The sequence below is a fragment of the Gallus gallus genome, chromosome 21 (genome assembly GCF_016699485.2).
Source record: "Gallus gallus isolate bGalGal1 chromosome 21, bGalGal1.mat.broiler.GRCg7b, whole genome shotgun sequence".
In the NCBI taxonomy this organism is placed as follows: domain Eukaryota; kingdom Metazoa; phylum Chordata; class Aves; order Galliformes; family Phasianidae; genus Gallus; species Gallus gallus.
Window position 1 is genome coordinate 6,096,168 of NC_052552.1, and position 16,022 is coordinate 6,112,189.

Below are 16,022 nucleotides of genomic sequence, written 5' to 3' on the forward strand. Positions count from 1 at the left end.
AGGAACACGAAGTATCAACAAATCAATTTTCCAGGAAAAAGAATAATCATTTTTATCAATTCTATTACTTATTTTAACACAAAATTTCTCATCGTTTGAAGGTCTATGTCAATGGGAACCTCTTCACCAGGACGTGTCAGAGGAGCTGGTGGGATTTGCCTCTGCACTGGAGCATCTTGGAGTCCAACACTGAGCTCTGGACATCTCCAGGAGGCTTTGCTCCCCAGGTTTACCCCTACCTACACCCCATCAGAGTCACATCAAAGAGCACAGCCCTTTGTTTGGACCCTGTTTGATGTTCGCTGCTAATTTTTTTTGGTATGCATGCAAGCAGTGTTTGACTCGTGCTTGTTCCCATAATAAACACTCACTGCATTGCTCTTAAATGACTGGGAGACCTCCAATTTTAATCTTTTATTCATCATCTTCTTCCAGCTCAGACATGGGGAAAAACATGTAAATTCAAAACCTGTGAGAATTGAAAATTTCATAAGTGCTGCTGACCCCTCACTGGCAGCTCTGAATATGAGAGAAATAAAGGAATTGTAATGAGGGACCTCATCTTTTGATGACAGCTTTAGAGGAACCCAACACAAAGAGGGGCTGCATCTTGCCCTGCATGGAATGGGGCAAGGCAGGAAGACATGCGGTGACCTCCTGTATGTCACCCAACAGCAACCCACATCCCACAGTCTGCTCCCTGAGGGACACTTCTCTGGAAAATGGGAGAGCAGAGAGTAAATGGAACAATTGATGAGAAACCAGAGGTCTACGGTGAAAGTCTCTTGGTTCAGGAAGGTATCAATGGATGCTGGGGGGTAATTCACTTCCAGCATCAGTACAATGAAAGTCTCTAAAGTGACATGGCTAAGGGTCTGCATCAACAGTTTCATCCTCTTTGAAGACTTGTTTGCCTGGTTGTGGTTGGTATCAGTGCATAGGTGATAAAGTGCCATGCATTTCCTTCTTCTGTGACACGAGGCTGCTCAGTGAGAAGATCTGTTCATCATGGAATCACAGAATGGCTGGGCTGGAAGGATCCTTACAGGCCACCCAGCCCCAGTCCCTGCCATGGGATGGTTGCCCTTCACCAGCTCAGACTACCCAGGGTCTCATCCATAGCCTTGGGTACCTCCAGGGATGGGACATCCACCATCTAACTCCTCCATGGTGGTTTCCAACCCAGATGTGAGCAAAGAAGTGCTTCAAAATCATTGCAGAACTTAACCCATGACCCTTTCAAGGGTTAAAACGGCAGCTGTGGAGGGTATTTCTGTCTTATTTCACGTTATTCTGAGTAATTTACTTGGACATGATGCTAAACGGCTGTGCTCAAAGCAGAGTGAGACGGAGATTTGGGAATACTGCCTTCCTTGGCAGACCAAGCTGGTATGTGATCAGACAGGAATCATATCAGTAAATATGAAGCAGAGTTCACCATCTGTTAACACCATCCACAGAGTGGTTCTGCCCCCTGCAAGCTTGCATCAAGCTGCCATTCCGCAGGCGTGGGTGCAGAGCTAAGACGGGTGGCTGCATGCAGGGCTCTGCAGGTCCGGACTGCCACTTCCAGGCACACAAAGCTTGCAGAGCTGATGACACAGCCAGATTTGGCCCAGAGAGCTATCAGTTAAATGATTCAGAGGTGACTTATGGGTAGGTTGGAGTAGTTTGGGGTGGTGTGATTAGAACTGGAAACTGGAAAATGGGGGAAGACCAGTTCCCAGTGGAGCAAATTGGAGTTGCCCCATGGAGAACATTAAAGAGGGTCCTGATGGACAATGTTGTATATGAGGGTTTATTTGCTGTTGCAAAGGAGCCCCCGGTGACATCCCAAGAGAGCATTTTCATGGCAGTGAGAACTAATGATGTGTGAGCATCCTGGGAGTTCTGAGGGACTGGGAGGAATTCTGGTTGTAATGGGTGGAGGGATGAGGGGTGGAGTGTGTGCATTGTTCCACCTCTGCCAGTGGAGCTCGGGAGCATTTGGACAACACTCTCAGACATAGGGTTTGGGTTTGAGTGGCCCTACGTGCATCCAGGAGTCAAACATGGTGGTCCTTGTGGGACTCTTCCAACTCAGAATGTCCTGTGATTCTGTGATTTTAAAATGCTATGATCTTGCCCGTCAGAAGGAGCCTACCACCATCTCACCTGGCTTTCCACATTTGAACTACAAGCAAGAAGTGACACAGTGCTGTCTGTCCCTGTCTGCATGGTGGGGAGAGGGTCTGAGTATAACTTACATAGCTGTGTACATTGGATGCTTGTGGAGGAGGTGACTGATGTGACCTTCAGAGGTCCCTTCCAACCATTTTTCTTTGAGTCTATGTAGGGTAAAGGCTCCAGCAAACCAGGAAGGTGAGCTATGATGCCTATAGACGTGCTGGAAGGTTGTGGGCTGTGCTGCCTTGGGATGGTCACCTCTGTCCCTGACAGTAACACTGATAGAGCCAATCCCACCCTGTGCTGTGGTGTCATTTTGGATTTATATGGCAAGAAAAGCATGATTCTTTCTTGTAATTGCTGGCATCACCTTGGTCCCTGCAACTCATATGCTGGCAAAATATTTCCTGGAGAGCAGCTAACCCTCCAACAAAATGTCTACAAGATGGGCTTTGCAAGTCCATGTACAAGATGCTTCAGCTCCGACTTTGGGAGAGAAGAGTTGAGGTTTTGCTGATTTTTGCTTTTTTTAAACAGTTCCTAAATTTCCAGAAGAGAGTAAGCTTAGGTCTTGGAAAACCTGCAAGTTGGGCTCAGGAGCATGGGATGATGCTTTGCTGCCCACTCTACATCTGCTACTGGGGCTGTTCCAGAAAGAACCACTCTGAGCTGTCCCCTCTGTCCTCACCGTCTTTCATCTCCAGTGGGCTTTGATCACAGCTCACGGTGAGCCCAGGAGAGAGCAGATGTGTTGCTTCAGAGGAACATCTGCCTGCATGATCTGCTGTGCTTGCATGACCTCCTGCTCTACGTGGCACTGATGTGGTGCCTTAGGGAAGGCTTTTCCCAGTGACACCCAGTCCGGGAGCCCACAGTCAGAGTTCTGGACATTCACTGCACACGTGGACTCATCCCAAAGACTCTCCTACTCCATAGGGATGTATCCTTCAACTATGGGGTATTTCTGGAGCAGGGAAAGAGGTGGGCATCCAAGTGTTGGACCTTGTGTGCATGGTGGATCATCCCTAGGGGTCCCCACGATCTCCTTGAGAAACGAAGCAGCTTTGTGCAGCGCAGGGAGAAGAACAGGCGAGGAGATGGCCCATGGGAAGAAGGAGTTTTATTGTTCAGGAGGAGGTGCACAGTCTGAATATAAAAGGCAAACCCTGTCTCGCCATCCCCACCCCTGGCCAATGTCTGTGCGTCTTCGGGCCTTGGGGCAGGAACTGTCCAACCCCACCGTGCTGAAGGGTCTGACCCATGAGCCACCTGGAAAGGAGCCATCTGGTAGCTCCCAGACTCCACCACTGTCAAACCCCAAGGCCATGGGGCCAGGAGCACCCAACCTCCGTGAGCCCAAAAGGCACAGGCCTGTCCTTTGTTCTCCCTGGGTACAAGGGCAATTTGTCTATGACAGACTGACCCACAAGGGAATCCCATCATTGGGAAGAGAGGACATGGACAGCCCCATTTTGCAGGGCTTGGGCTGAGCTCCATCATTACACTGACTGCAGGGTGGATGCGTGACAGGTCTGAGTGTAGGACATAAGGTGCAATACAAATTAAACAACACATTGCAACTGTCCCCCGTTACAAAGAGCTTCCATAGGAAGAAGTAAAGTGCCCGCCACAGTCAGAGAATTCATCAGGATGTAAGTGCCCAGGATAGAAAGCTAAGCTAGCCCCAACAGGGCCAGTTCATCCAGGATTATTGCAGCTGGGAAATGGCTTTAACCCTCCCCCCACCCTCTTTGTGCCCAAATAGCACTGAGAGAAACACGCTGGGCCAGATCCCACCAGCATTTTTACTGGAGTGATGCTGGATTTACTGTGCAAGTGCTACAGACAAGATGCTGTGGGTCCCACAGACAGTGCGTCCCCTCCAGTGTTGCTCCCCTCCCCAGCTGTGCTCCCAGCAGAGTCTTTTTTTGCAGTGAGTTCAGCCCCACGTTTGAGGCTTCTGTGCTTTGAGAAAATGTTGTGTACTTGACATTGGATTTCAGTAGAACAGTCCCCAAACCCATATAAAATTGTATTTACAACCAGGCATAACCTTCCCAGCCCACAGCCTGCTCACCCTCCTGGCACCTCCGCACAACTGCATCCACCTCAACCTCTTGAACAGCTCTGCATGTCTCCAGAAGCCATTGCCCCATGCCAGGCAAGATTGTCAGAAGAGATGCTCCTATGGAGGATGGAGAAGAGCTCAGGAGGAAAGGTCAGCTGCCCATCATTGGGCTCACCAGTTGGGTAGTGCTGGAGATCCTGCCAGCCTTGTGTGACATGGACTGTGTGGCTGCAGCTGAAAATATTGCTCAGGATCCACACTCTGCAGATAACACGGCAGCCCCAGATGTGGGCCGGCTGTATGGTAATCCGGCAGCTCTTGGGCTCCTCTAGGGCGATATAAGAACAAAGTTTGGTAGAAGTCTCTCCAGCTCCAGTCACATGAGATGGGAGAAAATTCTCCCACTCTGCTGTGGTGCAGCTGGGGGAGACCAAAGGACAGGATATGGCAGTTCTGCCAGGAGAGAAACCTGAGCATGTGGCCCTAGAAAACAAGTCCAGGCTGCCCTGGAACACTTGTGCTGTGTCCAGACAGGAGCAGTGCTGGTGTGTTCAAGAGGTGGAGACTCCTGCAGGACATGGGGCTTTTGAGGATCCAGGTAGAAAACCCTGGTCCCCTCCTTCCCCAGGTGGAGAGAGCATGGGGAGCCTGCCAGTAGTCGCTAGCACTGCCAGCAGTCCCTAGTGCTGCAGGCTGGCACTCTGTCCCCAGCTCTCCTGGGCTTAGTGCAGGTGGCCCATGAAGTCACCTGCAGGCTGTTCCAGGCTGGAGCACTGTGAGGTACTGGGAGCAGGGTTACCTCTGCAGTGTGGCAGTCTGTGGGACCCTCCTCAGTTCAGAGATCCAACAGACTCCCCTCGTATCAGATCCAAAGGAGCTGTGGCCTATGACAAGCTTGGTCCTGTAGGTCCTGGTATTGCTGTTTTGTTTGCTACTCCTTCCTCTTGGCTTCAGATGGGGGAAGGAGGCAGCAGGATTGTCGAGGTACCTGGAAAGCCATATTTCCATCGAAGCCCAAATCAAAGAGAAGCTGGAGGAGTTCCAGATCCTGGTCTGGTGCCCTGTTCCCACTCATCCCCCCCCTGCGCCAAAGAAAGTGTTAAGGAATGTATGGTGTGGGTCTGCAGAGCTGGTGATCAGAGGTGTCTCCTGGGGCCATTTGTGTTCAGCAGCTGGGAGCGCATGGCCTGGATGCTGCTCAAGATCTTCTTCTGGTGGCCCATCATGGTGATGCCCAGACTCCGAACATCCCTGGAGAAGAAGGGCACTGTCAGAAAACCCATAGGTTGGCCCCATAGAGACACAGCTCCTGACTGTGTGCACTCCCCATGAACCCCTCGCCTGTTTCTCCTCCAAGGGCATCTGGCCCAGGGAAGGAGAGGCTGTCATTCTCCATGGCACAGCCTCCTGACAGCCTCAGGGGAAGTAGGAGCAAGGGCCATTGCTCCTGACAGGCTGGTGGGTGACAAGATCAATGCTCTGAAATTGGATTCAGTTTTAGTGAGATGCCCTCAGATAACCTGGTCAGAAAGACAGACAGATGATGAGCTCCTGTGCTCAAAAGCTTCCCTGATGTGTGTGAGAAACAAGGATCCATATCAGCTCAATATCACAGCAAAGGCCCCAACTACAGCCCCCAATCAGTGCACACGACAGCCCTCTGCCTGCATCTCTCCATCTCCCCTTTCTGGTTCCTGCTTTGCCTGTCCCAGCCCAGCCAATGCGTGCACCATCACATTCTTTCTGAGTCACAGTAGATAATGCCTGGCTGCCTCACACCTTCTGACAGGGAGCAACTCTCCTCAGAGGTAGAAAAGGTTCCTTCATACTCAGAGATATGAAAGCTAACAGCAAAAGATGGGGAACATAAGCCCAGGGTGGGAGCAGCTATAGTTGCCATCCCTTCTGTTACCACTTATGGCAACAGTTACCCCGGAGAACCTCTGGAGAGATGCTTGAGCAACATAAGGAGAACATATGGTGGAATAAGCCTTCTTCAGCCCTCATTTGTCCAGCGTTGGTCACTAGGGAGCAATTTCTGCCTCTGTTTCATCAAGTTTCCAAGCAGACAGGACCGCTGGGACAGGCAACATGGAATGTGGTGATGCCTGAAGCACCCTATAGCTTCTCACTTTCTGATTTCCCCCCAATGGGAGTGAGAGCAGAGAGGAAGAGGCAGGGGAGGGTCTGTATTCACTTGGCAGAGGATTTCCAGAGCATTCTGGTACAGACCAAACTCAATTTCCTGAGGGGTGGCATCCTCCTCTTCAAGGACTAGTAAGGTAAAGTGCTGTCTGCTTCTTGGTACTCACTCAATGTTCATGCTCATCACCATGCCCAGGGAGGAGTACCCTGCCATGGCAAAGTTGTCCCGGTAGTGCCCCAGCCGGATGGAGTCCAGCCAGTCCTCCACAGTGAGGCAGGAGGAGAAGTCGAGGAGAGTCCTGTTGAAGGGCGTCTGGGTGAACCTGGAGCAGGACAGAGGGGTCAGCCCTGGAGATTGGGTGGAGATCGCACAATGGTTTGAGTTGGTAGAGACCCTTAAAGGCCATCAGGTCCAACCCCCCTGCAATGCACAGGGACACCCACAGCTCCATCAGTGCTCAGAGCCACCCAGCCTGACCTTGGGTGTTTGGAGGGATGGGGATCCACCACCTCACTGGGCAGCCTGTGCCAGTGCCTCACCACATGCATACAACATTTCCCTTGTATCCCAGCAGCACACAGGGAGCCCTTACCGGCTCACGGTGGCAGTGCACTTCAGGTTGTCGGGGTTGCGGATGAGTTTGTCCAGAATGCCAACGATCTGGGAGAAGCGAGGCCTCTCGCTGCGGTCCTTCTGCCAGCAGTCCAGCATCAGCTGGTGCAGGGCTGTGGGGCAGCCCATCGGGGCTGGCAGGCGGTAGCCTTCCTCCACTGAGTTAATGACCTGAAAGGAAGCCACACGCTATAGGGGGCTGCTCGCCTGCCCATATCCAAGCACCCTAAACTGCTGTCCACAGGGAAGCACTGGTGCATGAGCTCTTAAGGCTGTCAGAAGGGGAAATAGCGGGGTGCACACCAGATTCATGCTGAATGACAGGTTTATTGCCAGTGAGCTGTGTGCAGCCTCTGCAGAGAGCTGGAAGCAGGCTGGATGCCACACACATACAAGAAATCACTGCTATGACAGCAGATTGATTAAGTGGTCCAACAGGCCTAAAATATCACAGCTTGCCTCCAGCAGATAAGTCACGAGAGCTTCATTCACATTCAGTTGTTCTACAACCGGAGCTTACCACTGCTCAGCAAGGCTGCAAGAACTCTGCTCGAAGGAATGCGCAGAGGATGTTGTGTAAGTCCCTGTGGCTCCATCACCAAAGCTACTTTGTAAGATAAGAAAAGCACTAAGGAGAGAGGGGACACTCAGGACTCAAGGGCAGGGAGAAAGCAGGAGTATATATAGTTTCCATAAGTAACACAAGGAGCCCTATGGCTCTGCAGAGTCAAAAAACAAATGTGATACAGGACTGGGTTTCTTGGGAACAACTTGTGGGCAGAGGGAGGGATGGATGCCAGCACAGGAGGAACTGGCAGGTGAGTACTTAGGTACCGTCGGACCCTTAGCCCTAGCAGGGTATGGTAAGGTGTCACAATGTGTTGGCTGACATGGAGCTGTTAGCATTCAGGTTCTGGTTGGGGTTCAGGTTTGGGTTTGGGTTTGGGTTTGGGTTAGGGTTATGGGTAGGGTTAGGGTTAAGGTTCAGGTTGCGGTTAGGGTTAGGGGTAGCAGTATGGTTAGGGTTCAGGTTCAGGTTAGGGTTAAGGTTATGGGTAGGGTTAGGGTTAGTCAGGGATGGGGATATGCACAGCCAGGCACAGCCAGGAGCCGCTGTGCAGCAATGCAAAGGCACACTGATGTCACCATGCAGGGGACAGGCACATTGCACACTGCCTAGAAGGGATGTGAGAGGAGGTAGGGGTTGCTCTCAGGAGTCCCTTTTCCCCAGCACCCTGCTGGGCTGGCTTGGGATAGGGCAGGAGAGGCAATGTGCTGTCATGCTGCCCCAAGTCCACTCACATCCCGGTTGGTCATGTTCCAGTAGGGACGCTCGCCGTAGGCCAACACCTCCCACATGACGATGCCGTAACTCCACACATCGCTGGCGGAGGAGAACTTGCGGTACGCGATGGCCTCTGGAGCTGTCCAGCGAATGGGGATCTTGCCCCCCTGAAACAACAAGAGACAAGTGCATCATTTTGTACACTCACAGAATCACTAGGGTTGGAAAGACCTCTGAGGTCTTCCAGTCCAACCATGCATCTACCACCAATATTGTCCACTGACCACATCCCTCAGAGCCACATCTCCACTTTTCTTGATCACCTCCAGGGACAGTGACTCCACCACCACGGGCAGTTGTGCCAGTCCATTGCCACTCTCTCTGAGAATAAATTTTCTCAATATCCAACCTGCACCTACCCTGGCACCATTACCACAGTGGTGAGGTGGAGCCAAGGGCTACCACTGCACGAGAACACAGAGCTAGCTCTGGGCACAGGCAGAGAGCCTGGGTAGTTCAGTGCAGCAAACAAGGGGAGTTGTGTTGTGTGTTCCCTGCCTGTTACCGATTTGGCAGGCAAGTGCTGAACTTGCTGAATTAAAGGCTGAGTGTGCTAACAAAAAACAGCAATAAATGGTCTAAGAATACATCTAAGCCAGAAATGTGGTTGCTGGCAACATGAAGAGAAAAGTTGTGGCGCAGCAAATGTAGGGTTTTTTTTCCCAGAGCAGCTGAGACAGACTCAGTGTGTACCCCCTTTCAGGGGTTCCTGTCTAGAGTGAGAGTTGCCTCCACCCAATTTCGTTCTATCTGCTTGATCACACTCCTTGATGGGGACTGAAGGTGACAGATGCACCCTTTGTGATGGGATACCTTCCTACACAAGTTTATGAAGAAGAATACATCCTTATATTAAGGATATTCTGAATGAGACTGTGTCAGAGAGTTTATGCTCCTAACCCTATCACTGCATCTCATGGTTCATGCCATGGGTTACCCCAAACAAACCTGAGGCTCTATTTGCTTCTCTATTTCCCTGCATGAAAGGTGATGCTCAGACTCCTCAGCTGCCTCTGCGAACTGACCCACATTGAGAACATTTGTCCAGCCAGAGGAGTGCTTTGGGAGCACACTGATTTATGTCACTGCGAGGAAAAGGCAAAAAGGACACATTCCCTCAATATATTTCACTTCCTCTCTTACGACCTCTGGTAGAGGAGCATTTCTAGCTCCAGAGCTGTCAGATTGGCCAGAGAATCTTAAAATAGATTCACGGATAAACGTCCTACATTAGAAGTACAACCATCCACCTACCACCAATATTGCCAGTATACCATGTCTCTAAGTACCATATTTACATGTTTCTTGAACACAATGGAGAAGCATAAAGGAGGAGCATTCTCATGTAATGAGTTACAAGCCAGAAGCACTTTGGGTTTGTGTCCAAATAACAGCGATGAGGTGACTTTCTCCTTTCCTGCACTGCCTATCCTGACACAAGTGTCTAACTTCACCTGCCTGGGGCAACCACCATACCGTGGTGGTGTACGCAGCGTCGGGGTCATCCTCGAGGATGCGGGAGAGGCCGAAGTCAGACACTTTGCAGACCAGGTTGCTGTTGACCAGGATGTTGCGGGCAGCCAGGTCTCGGTGCACGTAACCCAGGTCAGATAGGTATCTCATGCCCGCTCCGATGCCGCGCAACATGCCCACCAGCTGGATGATGGTGAACTGCCCATCGTGCTTCTGGATAAGGAAATAAATTAGAGTTCATTTGCGTTTTTGTCTATCTCTTGTCTATCTCTCCTGGCCCCCAGGCCCACCACCCAATCCTCCCTTGGGCAGGTGCCCTGCATCAGTGCTGCTTTGCGGAGTCTACTAAAGAGGTGACACCCAGAGCCTACTGCCCTTGCACAGGAGCCATGAAGTCCGTGGGGCTGAGGAGTGTGACCCAACCTCATCTTCTGTCTTGCAGCCCAGAGGACCAGAGGAGTGTTCAATGAATACAAATACGAGAGCTCCTTACCCTGAGAAAGGTGTCTAGTGAGCCGTTCTCCATGTACTCAGTAACAATCATGACCAATTTGCCTGCAGAAGATAAGGGAGGTCAAGTTAACAAGTCACCTTCCTTCAAGAAGCCCAGTGCTGTGCTTTTACTGGAGGCAATGCTAATGCAGGCCTGGGGATCTCCTGCAGCCCCACACAGTGAAGGGCATGACGATGGAGATGTGGCCAGAACCCCAGTGGAGATGTGGCCAAAACCCCAACACTTAACCCTCCCTCCAGGTGCTATTGAAGTGGCTGGGTCAGCTTCCTTAGCCCATTGAAATTTGCATGCCATTAACATAACGCTCTGCATCCCACTGTTCCTTTTTGAAGGAAGGATTCAAATTATTATTCTATACAGGCAGCTTTTAAAAGAAACACTCATGGGTAGGGCTTCTCCTGATCCAATAGCCCTGACCTGGGGCACTGGGGAGTGCTGCACAGCAAGGTGGGGAATGGCCATGTGGAAGGGCTGTTCTGTAGCAGAAGACACGGGGGCAATCTCAATTAATCTCATTAAGCCCCCTCCCTAGGACCTAGAGGTCTGGGATGCAGCCAACATGTGGTTCATTTCTCTAATGGAGTTCAAAGGGGAAGGAGGAAAGCAGCCAGGAACAGACTGTCTCCCTCTGAAGATGTTAATGGGGAATGTCAATCAGGAGAGAAATCTTCCTGGCAAGAAGCATGGCAAGAAGGGATCTCTCCCTGCTGCATGAGCTCTCCCATGCTATCAGCAGTAGAGATGGGCTGCAGGGGACCACACGTCCGATAAACCAGTAGCCAGGACAGCACCCGAATTGGCCTCTGACTCCCACCTCCTGCCCCTCCCCATGTGCAACCTACTCCTGGTCACCACCCCCTCCAGGTGGATGACATTGGGGTGGTCGAACTGAGCCATGATGCTGGCTTCGCTCAGGAAGTCGCGTCTCTGCTTCTCCGTGTAGCCTGCCTTCAGAGCCTTGATGGCCACGGGGATCTCCCTCTTCCCTGGCAGCTTCAGGCGACCATAGCACACCTCTCCAGACTCTCCTGAAGGCAAGGCAAGGCAAAGTGAAGGCACAGAGTCATTAAGGATGGAAAAAGACCACTAAGATCATCCAGTCCAATCCCAGCCCACCCCCACCATGCCCACTGAGCGCGTCGCTCAGTGCCACATTTCCACATCCCCTGAACATCTCCAGGAATGGTGACCACCTTCCTTGCATTGACCCTCCAGCACCAGGGACTGCCCTGAGTTCCTGCAGCATGTTCCAGCCCTTGTAGCCTCTTAGTTCTGGTGAAGCTCTAGCTTTGTCTTCCTGTGTTTCCCCGTGCTGCCCTGCAAGCCCCTGTTCCTTGGCAAAAATCTATTTTGTTCTGAACATTTACCATTTTGCTTGCAATTTTCTTGCATCTCATCACCCCAGTTGCTCACACTGAGCAGGGTGGCTCTGTTTGGGCACCCACGCGGGACAGGCCAAGCCATCTGCCAGTGTCAGCCGGAGCCGTCAGTGCCACGCCAGCTGAGCAGCTCCCACCTGTGCCTGGCTGATGCAGAGGAGTTTATTTCATGCACTAAAAAACCATCCTCCCCACGATTCTGGTCTCAGAGAAACAAGGAGCAGATGAAGCCCTTATGGAGCATTGTAACAGATGCCTCAGAAAGCAAATTGCTCAGGGAAACATGATAGAATAGAATTATTCAGGTTGGAAAAGGCCTTCAAGATCATCCAGTCCAGCTTAACCCAGACTGGGGACTCACCAGACCCAATGACCTTCTCAATCTTGATCCGGGAAGCTTCAATTTCACGGGTGAACTCATGCACAGCTTGGCAGGGGTCTTCGTACGTGTGGGGATCCACGTAGAACTTTGACTCGGGGAACTTCACTGTCAGATTTCAGAGGGGAGAGAGGAAACCAGCTCTTCCACACAGCCCTCCTATGGGGTTGGGCAGCCAGGAGCTGGGAGATGGATGGGGAGGGGCAGGACTCCTTGGGCAGCTCCAAGGAAACCCACAGCACTCCTTGGCAGGGCAATGTCCTTGGAGCAGTCCAGGACCTGGCCACCCCAATCTCCTCCATATGATCCTCACCCCTAACACCTCCTCGTGTGGGTCTGTGGTGAAATTTTCACTCTTCTGGATTGATGCTGCATCACAGAATCATGGAACGGTTGGGTTGGAAGGGACCTTGAAGCCCACCCCATTCCAACCCCACTGTCATGGGCTGGTTGCCCCACACCAGATCAGGTTGCCCAAGTGATGAACCTTCCACAGCCGCATCTCACAGTGTGCAGCCACTCCACCCCTCTACCCTGTAGAGGGTAGCCCCAGTTCATCTGCCTCAGGCACATCCCCCAGAAACAGGCAGTGGTCAACCTCCTTCCCCGTGGAAACCACAGCAGTGCCGGGGAAGATAGTACAGGTTCCTGCCCAGAAAACTGAAGTCCTGCACAATCTGGGAGCAGAAGCAGGGAGGGCCCTACCTTGCCCGTTCTGATAATGCATCTTCTCCTCATCGGAGTCCTGGAATGCCTTGCTGTACCCACAGTGCCTGCCATAGGGACACAAGGGTCAGAGGGTGCTCCTTGCTCACACCAGCAGCCTGAAGGCTGGGTAGAAAGCAGCACAAGCCGGGCCTGGAGCTGGAGTAAGGATTTGCCAACATCCCATCATCAGAGAACAGCACAGCACCTCCCTCTCTGTTTTCCCCCCTCTAACAGTTGCGGGGAGCACTGAGATCACTTCTTGCCCTCCTTTCCTCCAGACTGGACAAACCTGTTGTCATCTCACCGTCTACAAGGAATGCTGTGGATGTTTGTTCTGCCTTGGGGAAGGCAGATGCAGGATGACCCTATTGGTTTGTTATTCATCCCTGACCTGTGACTGCTCAGGCCAAAATTGATAGAGTGATGTGCCCAAGCTCTCTTGTCCCTCCCGTCATACTTGGTGACAAGTTGCACCATCCTCCAGAAAACACTCACCTCTTCTTGCAGATTAAGACCACCAGCAACGCAACAAGGCCAGTGATGAGTGTCAAGCAGATCCAGACAATGGTCATTGTGTCATAGCGGAGGGAGACTGGAAGAAATAGGGCAGGAGGAGGTGAGCTGGAATGGGGAAAGCTCTGCTGAGCTCAGAAATCCCCCTACCCTACCAGGGTCATAGAATCATAGAATCATTAAGAAAGACCACTAAGATCATCCAGTCTAACAACAACCCATCCCCACCATGCTCACTAACCATGTCCTTCAGTGCCACATCTCCACATTCCTTGAACACCTCCAGGGACAGTGACCCCACCACCTCCCTGTGCCAATGCACCACCATTGCCTTCAATCATAAAGCACCATCACCCATCCAACACCCATTTTGGAGGTCTCCCAGCATACAGAGCCCACTGTCTGTAAAGAAACCACACACACTCACCTGGCTTCCCCGTTTCCACCTCCACGGTCTGACTGAACCTCCCACATCCTGCAGAGGTTCGGGCTCGAACCTGGAAGATGTATCGGGTGGCAGGCTTGAGCCCAGAGATGGTGGCAGCGGTGCCCTTGGATTTCAGGGTCGAATAGCTCTGCATTTCCTTGTCCTGTTGAAAATCAACATCAAAAACCTTGCAGCATCAGCACAGCAGCCATAAGAAGAGAACAAAGCCTTCCAAAATAGTCCTTTGCGCACGGCTGCCTGATTGCAGCAATTGAGACTGAAACCAAACCCTGTCCCTGCTGCCACGCTGGGAGAGATTTGCAGCCACAAGCTCATTTTTACCTTCTCGTAGTACTTGATCTCATACTCCAGGATGATGCCATTGGGCTGGTCTGGCTCCTGCCACAGCAAGGTGACACTGTTCTGACCCGTGCTCTCATGGCGGACGGCCACCACCTGCGATGGGGCTGGGGATGCAGAGGCATGGGGTTAGGGCAGCAGGGAATGGTGGAGCACAGAACCCTCCAAAATAGTTTAAAACACATTTCTGCTTTAATTAAAGCTACATGGAGCTGAGGGCTGTGCAGGATGGGTTTGTATATGAGCTTGTGTTTGCTGCAGTTGTCTCAACTTATTTCCTATGGAGTGAGCAGACTCCCTATGGGTGAAAGTATGGCAGCTCTGGGACAGAGCAGTGGGGAACCTGGGTCCTGGAAACATCATGGGAGCTTGAATGGCAGTGGTGAAGTCTGGTTTGTCTTCAGGCTGGCTCTTCTGAGCAGAAATGTGAGTGTTGTGGTTGCTATGACAGAATGAAGGGATGTCATCCAAGCTTGAGAAGTGGGCCAATGCAAATCAAATGAGGCTCAACAAGGACAAGTGCAAGGTGTTGCTTTTAGGATGGGGCAATCCCAGATATACAGACAGACTGGGAGAAGAGCTCAGTGAGAGCAGCTCCTGCAAGGCACCAGGTTGGCAGTGCTCATTGTCTCCAGGTGGGCTCAGCAGAGGGATAAAGTCCTAGGGGCAGGCACTGGTAAGAACAGGACCTTGCTCTCCTGCCAACCATGAGCTAACTCAGGGGGTCCCTGAGTTTCTCTTGCCAGCAGGAGGAGATTGGATATAAGGAAGAAATTTTTTACAGTAGTGTGGTGAGGCACCAGCACAGGTTGCCCAGAGAGGTGGTGGTGCCCCATCCCTGCAGACACCCAAGGTCAGGCTGGAGGGACTCTGAGCACTGATGGAGCTGTGGGTGTCCCTGTGCACTGCAGGAGTGTTGGACCAGGTGGCCTTTAATGGTCCCTTCCAACTCAAACCATTCTGTGATTGTATGATTTGCAAAGCTGAGATGTGCACTTTTCCCTATAACCATTGCCATCACCTGCCAGGGGGTGGCACTGCTGTGAGCTCAGAGCAGAGCATGAACTGCTGCCCGCCCCTTCGGGATGGGACAGAAGGCTGCAAGGAGTAACCTGGAAGATTCGTGCTCCGCTTTGTGTTCCTGTCAATAAACAAGTGCTGTCCGTGCCCCTTGCCTCCTGCAGAAAGGGATCCTCCACCCCCAGCTGATGTGCCGGGAGAGGGAGATGACAAAGGATGCAAAAAAGCAGAGAAAACTGAGAGCTGCCATGACAGCTTGTCCTCAGCGTGTCCCTACTCCTCAAACTTACTTCCAGCAGCAGAGGGAACAGAGAGCCCTCCTCATGTCGCCAAGGTAGGAACACATCACCCACACAGGAAAATCACAGAATCATTAAGGGTGGAAGAGACTTCAAAGATCATTCAGTCCAACCATCCACCTTCCACCAGTAGTGCCCACTAACCTCAATGCCTCATCTCCACATTCCTTGAACACCTCCAGGGACACTGAACCTACCGCCTTCCTGGGCAGCCTGTGCCAGTGCCAACAACTCTTTCTGAGAATGAATTGTTCCTAATATCCAACCTGAACATCCCCTGGTGCAATTTGAGGCCATCACCTCTCATCCTATTGCTGTTACCTGGGAGCAGAGGCTGATCCCACCTCACCACAACCTCCTTTCAGGAGCTGTAGGGAGCAATGAGGTCTCCCCTGAGCCTCTTCTTCTCCAGGCTGACCCATCTCAGCTCCCTCAGCTGTTCCCCATAGCACTGCGCTCCAGACCCCTCACAGCTCCATTCCCTTATCTGAACACACTCCAGGGTCTTGATGCCTTTCTTGTAGTGAGGGACCCAACGCTGCACACAGCACTGAGCTGCAGCCTCACCAGAGCTGAATACAGAGGGACGATCACCTCCTGTGACCGCTGGCTG

At 51.9% G+C, this 16,022-nt stretch overlaps 1 protein-coding gene across 6 annotated transcripts in view; it reads right to left on the reverse strand.

Moving 5' to 3' along the window:
- Nucleotides 1-3,269: 3,269 nt before the first annotated feature.
- The window catches only part of EPHA8 (EPH receptor A8), a 58,086-nt gene continuing 45,333 nt past the window's right edge, over nucleotides 3,270-16,022 (reverse strand). For all 6 annotated transcript variants that reach the window (XM_040651417.2, XM_040651418.2, XM_040651419.2 and 3 more), the window contains 12 exons: nucleotides 14,073-14,197; nucleotides 13,731-13,893; nucleotides 13,286-13,382; nucleotides 12,788-12,855; nucleotides 12,065-12,190; nucleotides 11,167-11,352; nucleotides 10,304-10,365; nucleotides 9,814-10,023; nucleotides 8,295-8,444; nucleotides 6,973-7,163; nucleotides 6,547-6,702; nucleotides 3,270-5,485 (listed from right to left, as the gene is read on the reverse strand). In XM_040651417.2, coding sequence (XP_040507351.1) covers nucleotides 5,371-5,485; nucleotides 6,547-6,702; nucleotides 6,973-7,163; nucleotides 8,295-8,444; nucleotides 9,814-10,023; nucleotides 10,304-10,365; nucleotides 11,167-11,352; nucleotides 12,065-12,190; nucleotides 12,788-12,855; nucleotides 13,286-13,382; nucleotides 13,731-13,893; nucleotides 14,073-14,197 — 1,649 coding nt within the window. In that variant the 3' untranslated portion in view covers nucleotides 3,270-5,370. The remainder of the gene's footprint in view (nucleotides 5,486-6,546; nucleotides 6,703-6,972; nucleotides 7,164-8,294; nucleotides 8,445-9,813; nucleotides 10,024-10,303; nucleotides 10,366-11,166; nucleotides 11,353-12,064; nucleotides 12,191-12,787; nucleotides 12,856-13,285; nucleotides 13,383-13,730; nucleotides 13,894-14,072; nucleotides 14,198-16,022) is intronic.